General features: G+C 37.9%; 1 protein-coding gene across 6 annotated transcripts in view; it reads left to right on the top strand.

Moving 5' to 3' along the window:
• The window catches only part of NCKAP5 (NCK associated protein 5), a 631,235-nt gene that overhangs the window by 518,374 nt on the left and 95,847 nt on the right, over positions 1-17,014 (top strand). For all 6 annotated transcript variants that reach the window (XM_081934718.1, XM_081934717.1, XM_081934719.1 and 3 more), the window contains 3 exons: positions 60-3,715; positions 5,579-5,756; positions 9,951-10,029. In XM_081934718.1, the coding sequence (XP_081790844.1) occupies positions 60-3,715; positions 5,579-5,756; positions 9,951-10,029 (3,913 nt within the window). The remainder of the gene's footprint in view (positions 1-59; positions 3,716-5,578; positions 5,757-9,950; positions 10,030-17,014) is intronic.

Below are 17,014 nucleotides of genomic sequence, written 5' to 3'. Positions count from 1 at the left end.
CTGCTAATTTTGCAGTAGCAACTAAACATTTATGTTTTCTTTTTCCCATTCCAAATTAGTCAGTAAGCTGGGATAAAAGGATAAGTATAGGCTCTTCACTCCCCAGCAACCATTCCAGTCCTGCTGATGACCTACCTCCAACGCGTATTAAAGAAAACCACATTTTGGACGGGCTGAAGAAGCTGCAGAAGCAAAAAAAAATATTAGAACCTCCTTCGGTTATATCCAAATGGGGCTATAAAGATTGCATGGATTCTAACGAAGGAATCTATTCTCCCGGAGTTAAGTATGGCGCTCAGAAAGAACAGGCCAATGGCAGGCCTGAAATGGAGGTAGCTCGCCAAGATCATCCCAAAATCTTTGTGTATGATTCTGATTCCCACGAGGATGTGGATGATGACTCTTCATCTTTAGTACTACTGCATGAAGTACCAAGGAGAGACTGTTGGCACTACTGTAATAAATTAACTCACAGTGTTTCTGACAGCTTATTTGGCTGGGAACCTGATAGAAAGCATTTATCAGAAATAAGGTCTTACTTTAATTCAAAGGAAAAGCCCGAAAAACTGACTAGTTTTGTCAATGGATTTCAGCTGGGTGCAAAATCGTGCAGGGAGATGAAGCTGCCTGTGCTGCAGATAGATAAAAGTCTTTCCAGTGTAAGCTGGAGAGACCTTAATTTACACCTTTCAGATACTGATGACAATGAAATCCTTGATGAATTACATGTAGAGAGCAGCGACGAGAAAAGCCCGTCGTATTTGTCATTAGCACCCTTTGCAGAAAAGAACACCGAGAGCTGTGGTATGCTTGGGGAGAAAGAAAACACTCAGCTGGCATCTTCTGAAAAACAAGCCCCTCCCTCAGACATCAGGACAAAGGCATGCAATTTTATTAAGCAGCAAAAAATTATAAAGAAGACTTCTTCAGAAGAATGTATTACTGTAATATTCGATGCCGAAGACGGCAAACCTATTGAATTTAATTCACATCAGGCTGGAATTGTTACTGTAACTAGAAATGAAATTTCAATTCACCAGCCTTGCGATGCAGAAAACACTACATGTTTATCTCAGGGAGTATCTAATCTGGAGAAAGCAATAGATGCTAAAAGCTGCCATGTTATGCAAATACCTGTTAATAAAGCAGAGAGAAAAACTGCCCCAAATGATTTCAAGGACGACTGTGCAAATATCCCTGCTCCCCACATCAGAGATTGCCCTATACATTTTGGAAAACCACTGTGTCAAAATACCTCTCAGCAAAAACTAACCAAGCCCGCATGCAGTATTTCTTCCAATTTGAGCTCCCCTTCTTGTATCCAGGGAGGTAATAATCAAAAACACAAGTTAACAAGAGTTTCCAGCAGAGACAAGTTTTTACCACAGACAGCAAAACCGGCCATGGCTGAAAACTCTCCTTTAGTCTCTCCCCATTGCTTTAAGACTTTGGATAAAGGTCCAGCCTCACCTGCAAAATGGTCAAGACACAAAAAGATACTGAATCCAAATCAGAATTCAAAAGTAGGCTTGAATAACTGCAAGATGTTAGCCCATCCAGAAGCTAAGATTTTGCTCTCGGAATCAACTGCCTTGCCTCAGCATCTTCTAGAGTCTGTCCACAGTGAAGAAAAACCAACCAGAGATGTCCATGATGAAGAGCCACCAGTAGAAGCCAGATCTCCTCCCCCTCCCCTTCCTCCTGGCAGATCAGCTTCACTCTTAATGAGATCACATTTTGAACATTCACCCCCTGCTCTTGACCAACCAGGAACGGGTTTTCTCAGCGACACAAGAAAAGATGTTCAGTTGTCACCACAGAAAGGAAATTTATTGTCTGTTTGTCACAATGTTGCTGTTTATGAAACAAAAAATGATAAGCTGCCTGCCACACCTCAATTAAACCACTTTCAGGACAAGGGGGAAGGCAAATGTGTATCAGAAAAATCCCATGCCACAAGCCAAGTCTCTTCCAAGATTTTCACCAAGAAAATTTGTCCACCAAATTCAAACTTCCCCATGTTCTACAGCAACCAAGAACTGTATAATTCCAGAGTTGTCTCTGCAGCTTTCACAACACAAGATACAAGCTCCCTGTCTCAGGAGTCTGGTGTACCTCAGAAACCAAAATTTCCCGAGAGTTTCTCCACTTCACTGGAGCATCACTTAAGTACAGTGGGGGAACAGAGTGTTCTGCCTCAAATTAATCCTTCTCCAGCTCCATTGTTATCTCAGGTCAGGGATGATGGAAACTTGTCCGGCAAGGTGCTGAAGCCCCATCTGTCTGTGGGACTGAAATTATTCATAACATCTCCCCGCTTTGTCAGAAGGAGTTCCACTGTGCCAGGAAAGCAGGAAAAAGACTGTATGAATGCAGCCTCTAAATGCCACGTGAATTCAGATAAACAGAGGCAAGGTGAATCTTCACCTCAAACCACTATAGACTTAGCGGACCCTGAAGAATGGAGTCCGGAGCCCCAAATAAAGGAAAGTTTCTCAAAGAAACTCAAAATGGACCCAGCTTTTCCTATTTCCCCTGAATCTTGCAATTTGATAGAGCCGGACAGATTTGAAAACAAATCTGTTAAAAGATCCATTTCTTCTAGTAATAAATCATACCTGAAGCCAGCTCTTGGTATGACTGGAGCCAAGGCCCGTAGTCAGAGTTTCAGTATTTATACTGAAGAACTATTGCATGCACCTTCCCCAGAACGGTTGGGAAAAGTGAGAACCCAGATTATAACAAATACATCAGAACGAGGGAATTCTTTAACCAGGCAAAACTCGGCAGGGGAGGGATTACAAACGAAGTTTGTTTCCGAATCAGCTGGGACAGCAGAGGCAGTTCCAGCGGTTTCTTGCACTCGGCCAGGCGTTTGTGCAAAAGTGAGCGGTTCCAATAGTCAGATGAGCAACCCAAGCAAGCTGCCCTTTCGAACGTCTCCAAAAGGAGATCTGTGCACCAGTGTTTTGAAAAAGGGGATCCACAAATCAGCGTCCCAGAGTGAAGTTCCAGATACATCTGGTCAAGATGAAAAAAGCAGTGACGTTTCCAAGCGTCAGTCAGCAATGGAAAAAAGTGTTACTCAAACAGAAATCAACCAAACCAGTGTTTCCCCAGGCCAAATTTTCCCATTTCAGAAAAACATGGACAGGATTGAACGTCATCCCAAAACTGAAGGAAGCAAGACAGCATTGCCAGAAACTTGTCTAAATGGTCCCGAAACGCCTGGAAAGGCTTCGCTTTCAACCAGCTCACATCCTACAATAGAAGAAAAAGTGATGTTGTGCATCCAAGAGAACATGCAGAAAGGACAAGGGCAAAACCCATCTGGCCCTGAGATGAAACAAAAAAACGGCGGCCCTTCTCTTGCCAGCTGGTTTGGTTTCCGTAAAAGTAAACTCCCTGCCCTGAACAGCCGAAAAACGGATACCTCAAAAGTCAAAGTAGAAAAGAAAGAGGCAAAAAGTTCCGCTTTTGGAAGTAAGCAAGTGAAATCCGAAAAAAGGAAAGACAAAAAGAGAAGCGAGCAGCACTGCGAAGCAGAAAACGAGCTGAACAGGAAAACGTCTGTCCTTTTAGATGGTGCTCCCAAAGGGAAAAAAATGGCAAAGGCTGCACACGGTAACCCAAGCCAAGCAAGATCAGAACAGAAAAGCAGCCCTACTGCCACCTACTCAGGAAAAGACACCTTCATGAAAGAGCTTTTACACAGGTAAGAATTTTTAGCTGTGTTTTAGATTTGGAATCTTCCCTTTTAGAATAGTGTGACCGTCTTTGCAAGCTTCTTTCGAAAATGCTAGATGCTCACTTAACAATGTAGAGTAGTGGAGTTAAAAGTGGGGAAAAGAACTTTGCAATCATTATCTAAATAGCTTCAGAAAGAGAAAAGCCCAAAGATTTGTGGGCTGGCTGGAATGGAGTGAGGGAGATAGGCAACAGTAACTTCTACCACCAGCCAACTCCAAAGATCTGTTGGCAAGTGTCTCTGTCTGGAAACCAGGAAAGAAATGCTGGCAAAACACACACACACAAACACACACACAAAGGGGGGCAGAGAACAGGCAGGATAAAGAGATGCCAGGTTACAGCATCTTAATAAGGTAACTTTCCAGGTTCTATTAGTAATTCTAAAACTAATTCTAATTTTAATGCATTGGTTCTATTGGAAGTTCAAAAATAAATAAACGAACACACAGACACAGACCTCTTGCCCTTTTTTCATTGGCTCAAAGGGTTTACATTCAGGACCTCATCAGCCAGCCTAATTGCAGCTCAGCCATGTTTGGACACTGAACTAGCCCTTAAAGTTCGGTTCATGTGCTGTTTCTTTAGAAGTTGGTGATAGATTACAAATCCATTAAAGCCTTTGTGATGAAGCCCAAGGCCATTTCATTCTATAGAAATCTCCCTTTATTTCCTCTTTAGTGGTACCACTCTTTAGTGGTAGGGTTATTTGTTTATTTTTAACCACGGCCTGGAACTTGTTGCCATTTTTAAAAAAAAAAAAATTCAGCAGAACAATAGTTTACCTGGTTTGTCTCATCCTTTTTCCTTTTTTCGTAAGAGAGAGTTGGTTTTATCTTCTGCGTTAATTGCTCTTCAACGTCTAATTGTTGCTTGACAATTGTAATTTGCTTTTTTTGATCTCGGCTAAGACTGTAGGAAATTGTGTATTCTTAAATAACCGGGGAACGGGGAGAAGCAGCCATGTTCTGATAATTTTGCTTGTTAACTTTGAACATGATCAAACCAGTGCAATCTCAGAGAGGCCAGCCTGTGCTGGGCTGCTGTATTTCAGAAGGCTGACGAGGGATCATAGTGCTGTCCCTTCTTTCAGGAATCTCCCATAAAAATGCTGCCATGTCTGGGAGAGGATTCGTAGCCAGCTCTGGCTTCGTTTTTGTTTTTTGTTTTTTTAGGGAAACAGCTGTTTATAATGCAGATGAGCGTTCACACATGCAAAACACCACCACCACCACCACCTGCCAAATAGAGTGACATATCCCCATAAAAACAGCTCCACATGGCTGCTCTGATCATTTCTATCTGCTTTTTGTTAGCCAGGTCAGTGGTCTTTGAAATTAAAGAATAGTCAGCCTTATTAAAACGAATACAGTTTTTAAGCATGGCATTTTTATTTAATACATCAATCACAGAGAGATTTCTTTTACAAATGCAGCATCTGCCTTTGTGTTCTCTTTAATGCCCCCTTGTAACTGGCTGCAGATTGTTAGTACACAAAGAAGATAACCCACAAAAGTAATTACTTTCACCGCTTCCTGGATTTTAGGTCACAAAGACATCCAGCAATAATTGTACAATTATTTCCAAGTTGGCTCGCAGTCCTAGAAAATTTAAAACAAATCATTATACCTGAGCGGCAACTCTAATTTTGTCTGTGAAATTGCAAGTGACAGATTTGATCAAGGCTAGTTAGCCACATTTATCACTCAGAAGTCGAGAGGGGGAAAAAGATACAGGGGTGATTTCACTAAGCGTAAAGAAGCAGAAGAGAAAGTAGAGTGATTGAAGAAGGGCAACGTAATTGATCAGAGGAATCACTTTCTACCTGCAGAGTTGATAAGAAGGCAGCCCAGCAGACAGAAAGTGGATCAAAAAATGTTTCCTGCAGGAGCGTGTCGAAGAGCATATCCCAGGGTTTTCCTCTTCCAAGCAACTCCGTCAATACTCAAAGAATCCAGAAGAAAAACAGCAAAACAAAGGTTGACATAGAAATACCAAACGAGGCCTTGGTAAGCAATAAGAGGAGACTCCCTTAAGAATTTCCTTTCTTCCTGACTGTTATTGTATTACTACAAGGTACAAGCCCATGTAATGGTGAAAGGACACAGTTCAGAACGGGGTGTGATGGATTAATGTCAACATGCAATGATCTGATTAGGGAATCCGATTATGCTATTTCAGTGGCTAACAAACAGTGCAAACTGACTCGGCCTGCTTTAAAATTTGCACAGGCCACCTGTGCTTTGAAGCAAGACCCAGAAAATTACACAGAATCCTTCTTTTTATCTCTTAGGAGTAATTGAAACAGATTGAGATAAAAATAATAACAGCAGCGCCGTCCAGTTCCGTGTCATTTTAAGCTAAAATCAAAGTCCATTGTGTGATTCATAGGGATCAGATACTACAAGGAATACATTGCAAGAAATGGTGGTTAGGTATCTAGTATCTGCTGCTTCAAACATTGCAAAACAACAGTATTGATAGTTTTAAATATTTACTTAAGCCTACGTATGTACAGTGATTTTGCTTGTTAGGCATTTGAAGATAACTTGGTAAATTAAAAACAGCACAAACTTGGGTTTTGTCTATTAGGAAGCATACTGAATTTCTGAAATGAGAAATGGTTTCCCAATTATTTTGCTGTTGCAAGTTGTAGCTGTTTTAGGAATGTAAGAGCTTGAACCAGGCGTCTTTAACAGCAGAATTAGATGCTTTGGGATTTGGAGCGGCATGGATGTTTTTGAATGGGATAATTGCAATCTCAATATGGAGCCTAGTCTATAGGAGGTGGTATGTGCCTTTTTCCCTACCCTGATCCCCCAGAGGCCTTATTTTAATATAAAAATATAATGTTAGGCACCTTTCCTGGAAATATTTGTTTGTTTTTTATTACAGGTAGTCCTCGACTTATGAACACAACTGAGCCCAAAATTTATGTTGCTAAGCGAGACCTTTGTTAAGTGAGTTTTGCCCCATTTGAATGTTATTTCTTGCCACAGCTGTTAAGCAAATCACTGCAATTGTTAAGTTAGGAACACAATTGTTATGTGAATCTGCTTCCCCATTGATTTTGCTTGTCAGAAGATCACAAAAGGTGAGCATATGAGCCCAGGACATTGCAACCGCCATAAATATGAACCAATTGCCAAGCGTCCAAATTTTGATCATGTGACCAATAGTCGTAGGTGCGAAATAAGGTCATCAATTATGCTTTTCTGTGTCATCGTAACTTTGAACAATCACTATACGAATGGTTGTAAGTCGAGGATTACCTGGGTTAAATCTGTACTCCACTCTTCTGTTTATATAAACACTCAAGATGGGTGGGAAAAACTGACACATCCATTTTTTAAAGTTCTGAATAATTTAGAACGACTAGCTTAGGGACAGATTGCTTTCTAAGAACTATCTCATGAATGAAGTACACAAAATAAACCTTCCCGGGGATACCGTCTGTTCCCAGTAGGCTGTTTCATCAAGCACAAATGAAAGATCTTTGTTCTGCTTGTCAGCTTGGTTTCCCTTACTCTGTTTTACAAAGACCACTCTTCCCGTGGTCCTTTATAAAACAAAGCAAACAATCAAACAAATAAACAATCCTGTTTTTGTTAGGATTTGAAATATGAACCCATTTCTCAGATTATATAGTGCAGAGGTAAAACATAATGTAGAAGGTCCACCTGATGGGAATTGAAAATCAAATAGTCTTTATGACTCTTAAGGACAAAACGATCAACTTCAGAATATTATATGCATTTTTTAATCTACTTTCATGCAAATAAAGCCTTTCCTGGAAGACATGCAAGGTCACCCGTTAAGAACCTTTCCAAGACTTGTGTGTATGCGCGTGTGTATGTGTTACAAAACTGTCCCCCCCCCTTTCACTCTGCCTTTTTTTATATATATAAAATCTGGTAGCTTCTATAGTATCATCTTTTCTTTGAAAATGTAGATGTTCCCTGCATTATAAAACCACAAATTATAAGCATATCTAAGTCTGCCCTTGCAATGTCACTGAAAGGAAGAGAAAGAATGGAAGTCTGAAAATGTGCCATATGTAGGAAATTCAATCCAGCTGATCTAGAACTTTGATAACAAAGCAGAGCCCCTTATCACAGCCACTCAATTTAACTATGCCCCATTTAACATGGTGCTGACAGCTTAGGGTATATCTTCACTGTACAGAAAGAAAGGGAGGGGGCGGGGTGTGTGGGGAAAAACAAGCCAATATTAACGTTTCTTTTAAAACTTTCTTTTTGTTGTTTAATGGATCAGTAATTTAAAAGCATTTTTGTCTCCTTTAATAGAGGCTTTGCAATTGTAACAATCTTAGCCATTTAGCTATCCTAGCCATTCAGCTTATATCTTTAAGAAATACATTTCATTTTATTGGACAAGAATAAAGATGAGTGTGTGTGTGTGTGTGTGTGTGTGTGTGTGATGTAGTATACTATAGTATAGTATAGTTAATAAAACAATATAAAAATATAATATATAATTTTATTCCTTATAACAACAAAATAGGCTGAAAATGCTTTGTTTATTCTTTCTGCAAACAGTACTCTGCTAAAAATCAAATGTTATTAGAACATATTGTTCAAAGACTGGATTACTAAAGCTACTGCTTTATGCAATTTTAAAATCCTTTTTTTAAATATAAAAATCAGTCAATAAATTAGCAATAGCACTTACTTATATACCGCTTCATAATGCTTTTACAGCCCTCTCTAAGTGGGTTTACAGAGTCAGCCTCTTGCCCCCAACAATCTGGCTCCTCATTTTACCCACCTCGGAAGGATGGAAGGCTGATTTGAACTGCCGAATTGCAGCTAGCAGTCATCTGAAGTAGCCTGCAGTACTGTACTCTAACCACTGTGCCACCTCAGCTCTCTAATTAACTAGCATTAGCTCATTAAACTATTTGGAATAAAAAAGAAATAAAGGGATTACTTAAGTGATGTATCGTAACAGTGGATTTTCAAACTTTTTATTTTTCAAAATGTTGTAGCATCAATTCTTTTACAGTGGGTTGATTAAAGGTTTAGAATCTCATTAAATGGATGGATATTGACCGTTCACGACAGAATGTTATGAGCAATTGTGTGCTGTAACAATGTGCATATGTATGCAGTTACATATCCCTTTAAGAACTATGAAGCCCAATTGCCTAGAGAATATATGTAATTACTACAGATATTCTACTATTATATTATTTTATAGATGTTCTACTACTCTATCTCACAACTGGTATGAACACTATGTATGTAGTATATGTGAAGGGGTCAGAAGTAATGAAATTGTTCAAGGTTAACACAGAATTGACCCAGCCCACTGATGCTCATGAGCTGTGGCTGAATTAGACTGTAGTATTCATTTGTTGGTAATCTTATTTTTCATATACTCTTAAGGCACTGTTTAACTAAGTGGCATATAAGGTGGGCAAGTAAATATTCCAATGCTATACTAAAGATAGAGAAGCACAACTACAATGGAAATTATTTATTCTATTTCACTATCATTCTTCTACAAATGACCTGAAATTAGACTAGACATCATATCTCAGTACTGGGACTTTCCCCCAAATTTATTAATCTAAAATGGAATTTAATGTATACAGGGGAGAGTGGGATATGGAGACTTCACAAACCACTGCTTATATTTAGTCCCACCTCTGATAACAATAATGCATTGCACTTTGATAAAGGTTTGTCAGCAGTTATTGACATAAAGCCTAAGTAGTATTAGTACTGAAAGAAGGCACTTCCTCCGGTATTTTTCATGGCTATCTCATGTTATTGGAATAAATAAATATCATGAGACATAATATTTCCAAAGAGGGTAAATCATGAGATTTAACTATATTTCTTTGCTTTTGTTAAAATGAATCATAGGAGATGTTTTTCCTTTAAGGATTATTTGTCTTCAAATTTTGTTTTTGATAGCTGCATGATGTTGCTTTTATTCAAGCATTTAGAACCAATTTAGAAGTCATTAATCACAGGATGAAGTGACTTTAAATTCTTACTGTGTATGATTTGGAAATTATATTAAGATATTATCACTAAGGTGATAACAAAAGAACAAAAATGTGTGTGTGTGTGTGTGTGTGTGTGTTTTCTGAAATAATTTGGCTTTTATCAGTGCTCTTCCAAAGAGATACTTGAAAGAGATTTTTATTGTTTTCTTTTTCTAATGTCATTCAGGTCAATGTAGTAAGAGAAAACTTTCAAGAGGATGCAGAAGTTAACCTCCCAGATTCAAGAAATCAAAGTCATTTAATAGGTAAACTAATAAACTGAACTGTGTATTTTCTTTTTATGTAACCACAGAATCATAATAAATTGAGGACAATTAGACAGAAATTTCTTAACACTTCTTTTCAAATAGCAGCCACAGATAAAGAAACGTTAAATGCAAAGTATGTTTAAATACAAGTTATTATTATTACCCAAGAAAAAGATGGTCACCATTTCCCTACTCTTAAGTCTCCAAAGCCTAGAATTTTCCCACCAATCAGTTAGAACTGAAGAAGCTTCTTCGATGAGAAGCAAAATATTTTTAACAGGGAAAAAACCTAGAAAAGTCCAGTTGCATTTTGGAAAAAGCACCTTTGGGATAACCATGATCTGGATGATTGAGAATCTCTATAAAGAAATCCAGGGGCATGTTATTGCACATGGAAATCCGTAAGGGGAGCAAGAGGGAAAATGATGAAATGTGTATCACAGCATAAATCATGTGACTTAATGTAGTTCCATCCAAAGTCAATTTTCACCATTTTGGCCTCATGGTAGATCCGTAATCTTAATGGAAGGGAATGAGTCTATTTCTCCTACTCTTTTCTCCAGCTGCTAATTTCCTCCATTACAGCTCTTCTTTAATGGACAATTATTTGAGATTTTCATTTTACTAATTTAAACATTAGCTTTCAGGAGTTTTCTCATCACATCCCTTTTCAGTGTATTGAAAAAAATGGTATTTTTGTTGAAAAAATGGTATTTGGCTTCATGGAAAGTTCTGGGTGGCATACCGAATGTGCCCCAAACATAAATAATCAGTGTTCTTTTTTATGCATCAGACCTAATTTTTTAGTGAAAGAAAAAATTCCTAGCAATAAGAAAAATAAAGATGGAGAGGTGGATCTGAAGTATGTATGCCTGGGTTACAAATTTCCATTTATACAACAAGTTTTCCTTTCATCTCTGTTACACTCTTCCTATATTTCACACCCGCCAATCCCAAGCCCCCCAAGCAAACAAAAAAAAACAGGGAAGCAACTATGGGGCCATTGTATCATTAGGTTCATTCTAATCCTTTTTTTTAACCAAGTAAAACCTCGGTCACCATTTCTCTAATCCGAGTCTTCAAAGTCTAATTTATGGAATAAAAAAAATGCTAGCATCTCCTCTTCTTCCTCTCTTATGCACTGTATGTATTCCTGTATTGTTTGTGTTATACCAAGCATGGCTGTTCTTTACTTTGCGGAATTACCTCTAAAGCTTTAGATTTTTTGCTTTTTTTTAAAAAAAAGAAGCCATATTTGCTATTAGTAACTAGATCCTTAACTAGGTGCTGATAGTTTTCTAATTTACTAAGCATTGTGTTATGACCAGCAGTGCTTCTTTTAGCTTTTGACACTCTGCTTTTGTTTCTGTGCTGTGTTACAAATGAAGCACCAAGACCTATTGAACTTATCCTGATAGTACAGGTAGTCCTCATTTAAAAGCTGCCTTGTGTAGCAACGATTTGCCTTTAGAAGAATAATAAAAAAGTGACTTTGTGACCCATCCTCACATTTAGGTTTGTAAAGTGAAGGAAACTGGAATACAATTATAAACATAATCTTGTTTCCCTTAGTAAGGGCTATCTATATGTAATGTATATATTTGGACATTTACATATTTACAAACATGTAAAATGATTGCAGAGTTAAGGAAGAGTTCATAGCTTTTCTCTTTTGATATTGATTTGAATTAGTAGCCAAATCAAAGAATATTTCTTTTTTTAAGTGCATTTTTAAATGCATTGATTTGCTACATATCCATTTGTAGAAACCTTTACAGAACATCTTGTTTTAGTTTTGATGTTAGAGAATACAACATGATGCCTTGAGTAGCCAAGCTTTCATAAAGCCATTAAGTTTGATCCCTCGTCCAATGGGAAGAAAATTTGCTATAAAATAATATAATTCTATATTATGAATAACAAATAAACTAGAGTTAGTCTTGAGCAGTGTCTAATGAGAACAATGGAAGAAAGATATTTTGAAAGGTCTGGTGCCTCATATCAAAATTGGCATTTCTGCAGTTGATTTGAATGGATTTCTCTTTCCTAGAAATAAATCTGTCAGGGATTAAGGAGACGATTCTGCCTTGGATGAGAAAGACTTGTCCAATATTTTATAAGGCTATAATAGAGACTCCGTGGAAACAGAATCAAAGATTTAAAAATCTATCACACATTAGTTATTCTACACACTCATGCAAAATGTACTTCAGTGTCATAACACAGTTTGAAAGATGATTGTCAAATTACCAGGAACTAGTAACTAAGTAATTGGAAGCTGTGCCTGGCCTGCCTACAGACTTTTCTCTGAAGGAATTACTTAGTCAAATATTTAAATTTACCAGCCTAAATTCATCACTTCCCACAGTCTCTTAGGGAAAACAATCTACATTGCGAGACATGGAATAATAATCTCCTTCTCTTAGTTCTAAGATTCTCTGCAAGTTTAATAAACAGCTATTATAGAGATACCTGTACGAGCACAATGAAAAATCTTCTGTAATTTTATGCTACTTTGACTGTCAGCTAGAGCTCCAAATGCTATGTATTGTGCTGAACATAATAGATCATCTCGCCATCGTGATTATAGATACAATTCTACCAATTCAACACAGAAACTGAAAGATAGTTGAACTATTCATGTTATTTTTTTTAATTGTCAAATGTATATATATATATGTGTGTGTGTGTGTGTGTGTGTGTGTGTGTGTGTGCATTTTAGCGACATACAGCACACTTCCTTCATTTGACTGAGATTGTTTTTTAAAAAAATGTTTCCTTCCGGGTCATAAATATATTTAATACAAATTATGCCAATAATATATACTATTTTGTTTTCCCTTGCTGGAGATAAGTAGATTCTATTATATAGCTAATATATGGAGAATTTGGTCTAGTGGTTAATGCACCAGGCTGGAGACCAGGAGACCAGGAGTTCTAGTCCTGCCTTAGATATGAAAAACAGCAAGATCAGGGGTGTCAAACTCACGGCCCTTGGGCCGGATGCATCACATGCTGGCAATGATCACCTCTGGTTTAGCGAAAGGGGGAAAACTTGTGATATGTCACATGATGACAACATGATGCCACAAGTTTAATACCCCTGAGCTAGATGATTGGGGGCCAGTTACTCTCTCAGCTTAACTCACCTCACATGGTTGTTGCTGTTGTGAGGAAAATAAGAGGAGGATGAGTATTAGATATGTTTGCCATCTTCAGTTGTTTAGAAAAATTATACAGTTGGGTAAGTGGTGGGTTTCAAAAAAATTTAGAACCTATTCTGTAGGTGTGGCCTGTTTTCTGGGAGTGGCTTGGTGATCATGTGACTGGGTGGGAGTGGCCAAGTCGATGTCACTGAATTCTTTGCCCCAAAGAATGACCTACAAAATGAAAATATAAGAAAAGGAAATTTATTATTGTATACACTTACCACTTAAATAAGAATAAAATAAGTACACAAAACAATAAAACAGCTACTTACAGAGGAAATATGGCTGTCTTTGCCAGTCTTCAACATTACTGACCACCTTACACATACACCTCCAGCCCTTCTGCCTCTTCCCACTTCTTGGATTCACTCAGAGGTTATTAAAACTCACAACCTGTGCACAGCACACAGTGTTCCAGCCCCTCTGCCACTTCAGTCTTCCTAGATTCACTCAGATGTTTTTAAAACTCTCAGCCTGTGCACAGCACACACTCTTCCAGTCCCTCTGCCTCTTCCCTCTACCTGGATTCACTCAGACGTTTTTAAAACTCACAGCCTGTGCAGAGCACACACTCTTCCATCCCCTCTGCCTCTTCCCTCTACCTGGATTCATTCAGGTGTTTTTAAAACTCCCAGCCTGTGCACACACACTTCCAGCCCCTCTGCCTCTTCCCAGAGGGTTTGGAAGTGTGTGTGTTTGACAGGCTGTGAGTTTTAAAGACGTCCGAGTGAATCCAGGAAGTGAGTTTTAAAGACATCCGAGTGAATCCAGGAAGAGGGAAGAGGCAGAGGGGATGGAAGTGTGTGTGTGTGTGACAGGCTGTGAGTTTTAAAGACGTCTGAGTGAATCCAGGAAAAGGGAAGAGGCAGAGGGGCTGGAAGTGTGTGCATGTGACAATGCTGTGAGTTTGAAAGATGTCCGAGTGAATCCAGGAAGAGGGAAGAGGCAGAGGGGTTGGGAGTGTGTGTGTGTGTGTGACAGGCTGTGAATTTTAAAGATGTCCGAGTGAATCCAGGAAGAGGGAAGAGGCAGAGGGGCTGGAAGTGTGTGTTCCTATAGTATCTTCCAGCCCCTCTGCCTCTTCCCTCTTCCTAGATTCACTCAGACTTTTTGTAAGACGCACAGCACACACTCTTCTTGCAGCCCCTCTGCCTCTTCTCTCTTCCCCAACATCCTCCCACCCCCACCCCAACCACTCATCATTTCTTTTTTCTTCTGGTTTTTCTGAGAACTTTTTGGCAGCATGGTGAGGATGGGTGGGGCAAGTGAAAAAGCGATGGAGGAGAGGGAGAGTTCCGGTTTGGGGCCTCCTGACAAATGTGTACCGGAAGACACGCTAAATTTCACCATCTGGTATGGCCATACCAGTCCGTTCCGGTTGAAACCCACCTCTGAGTTGGGGTATAAATAAATAATATTTTAATAATGATAAATTAATAATTTAATATTATTAAATAACTAATAGTAAACAAATGAACTACCATATTCACACAGTAGGAGCCTTTAGAAAAAAGACTAAGAGACTCTAAGATGTGTTCTCCTTTTTAAAAAATGTCAACAAATACATTGACACAATAATTTTCTTATGTTCTGAGCACTGGCTTAAATTTAAACTCAAAGGGTATCACACAAGTTTTTCTTTATTATTCACAATCTCTTGCATTAGCCATGTTTTCTACCTCTTTCCCAAGGGGATAGACTATCCCATCTGATACGCTGTTATGCACTTTTGTTTCCAACTTCTTCCCAATCACTAGAGCTGCTTTGAAATGCTAATTTAAAGATTATTATGATATATTGTTTTATTTTCACATTTTAATGAGCCATTATTTTGCCTTCACTTTTATATCCTGAAAAAAAATTCATGAAACAAAATGGAGTGTCTGCACAGTTTAAGAGTAAAGATATCTATATGAAAAAGAATCATTTCTTTATTGAATACTTAAATTGGTACAATATATGTGGTTGGCAAGTTAGCAAACATGCAACCTGTGGCTCTAAAGAATTTTATCCCAATTAAATATTCTTGGTTCTATTATATATATAAAATGGAACCAAGAACATATTGGTTTCCAGGTATTTTTTTTTATCCTGCTCAAATATATTTAGTGAGCCTATATGTTTGAAACATTCTAATACTTTCTAGGATTAGCCTTTCTTTAAAAGGACCTGAGAATACAGTGCAGTATGTTTAATAAGAATCTAAACTCTTGTTTTACACATTGTAAATCATTAGATATTTTTACAGCAGGGAGAACTTTGAGTTAGCCATAGACATTCCATACCTGTTTAAAAAATGAATCTAGAAACTGCGAGAATCCATAATCAATTTCTTAAGTCTCTGTTGCAGGGTCCAATTTGGGTCAGTTTGCAACACTATCCTGGGACACGTATATTTACCTTCATTTGTTAAGTCTCTGTGTTTCTGATTTTATTTTAAGCATAATTTGGGTAATTTGGTCCTTATTCAGCTTGGTTATATAGGTCTGGTATGATCTGATTGATTGACGGATTAATTAATTGTTTTTGCAAAAAATGCTATACCAGTTGTCTTAGTATAATTGCATCCATCCATAGTGGAATGGCATCTATTACCAGTAGCAAAATGAATGAACTTCACCCATTCCACTCACAAGGATCTAAATCCACCATTTTGGTGGTGATTCTCTGGAGCAGGTTTCAGGGGACATGATGATTTTTTTTGTGTAGAAGAGGGGTAAGTATTTTGAGAACATAAGTCTACTTAGAGAGTGTGGGATATAATCCCATTTTTGTGCTTAATTGCAGAAGGAAGACATAAAGGAATCGTTATAATCTTTAAGTCCACTTGTTTTATACTATATGTAACAACAATAAAAAAGAATTTGAAGGATCATTGTATAAATTTCATCAATGAAAGAAATGAGAAGGCTGTGATTTGGATGATACAGAGGGTTTTTTTTCCCTGTGTAAAAAGCTCTTCTAGAATATATCACTCAGAAATAAAGTGCACATTGATTTTAGAGAAATGTGTATTCCATTGAGGTTTAAAAGGGAAATAAATAGATCAAGGAGCAAGAAGAAGGTTTAAGTGAAACCCAACTACAATTCCTCCTGTAATCAGAAATACAAGTGTTTGCCCCAGAATTAAAAACTGAAGTGACAGCTTCTCTTGTATGCTGTATGTGAGCTCTGCAGTCCATTAAATTTATTGTTAAACATCTGCCAGGTAGATTCTGCCTTCAATAGAAGCCATTTTCTTGTAACAAAAAACATCATTTTTCACTTTTTAAGAACAACACTGCAAAAGGTTCAACAGTTTAACTTAAAAACAATTTCATCAGGAAAGAAAAGTCTATCTTATATAGGCCTTTGTTTTTAAATTATTTATTCAAAACATTTATGTAGCCGCCCACGTTATAACCAACTCTGGACAGCTGCCAAACAAAAGTTAAAACAGCATAAAATCCATATTAACACTATAAAACTAAACACATTAAAAACAACTGTTAATAACAGTGTTTTGGGTACATTCCTCCTTCATTGAAATTGTTGAGCTGAATTTCATTAAATATTTTTTTGAAATTGAGAGCTATTGGTCTACATGCTACTAACACCTTCTTGTTTGTAGTTTGTAACCTACAATTGGGCATAACAGTACATCGTATACCAGTAATTCTTTACAGCGTACTTCATATGGGCTTACTTAAAGAATGCATCCAAAATCTTACACATATGGGATCGAAATTTGGCAAAGTTGTAGTTGCTTCAGCACTGCTGCGCCACTGCACTGC

The sequence above is a fragment of the Natrix helvetica genome (genome assembly GCF_964273705.1).
Source record: "Natrix helvetica genome assembly, chromosome: 1".
Classification (NCBI taxonomy): domain Eukaryota; kingdom Metazoa; phylum Chordata; class Lepidosauria; order Squamata; family Natricidae; genus Natrix; species Natrix helvetica.
This window is presented reverse-complemented; position numbering and strand designations above follow the sequence as displayed.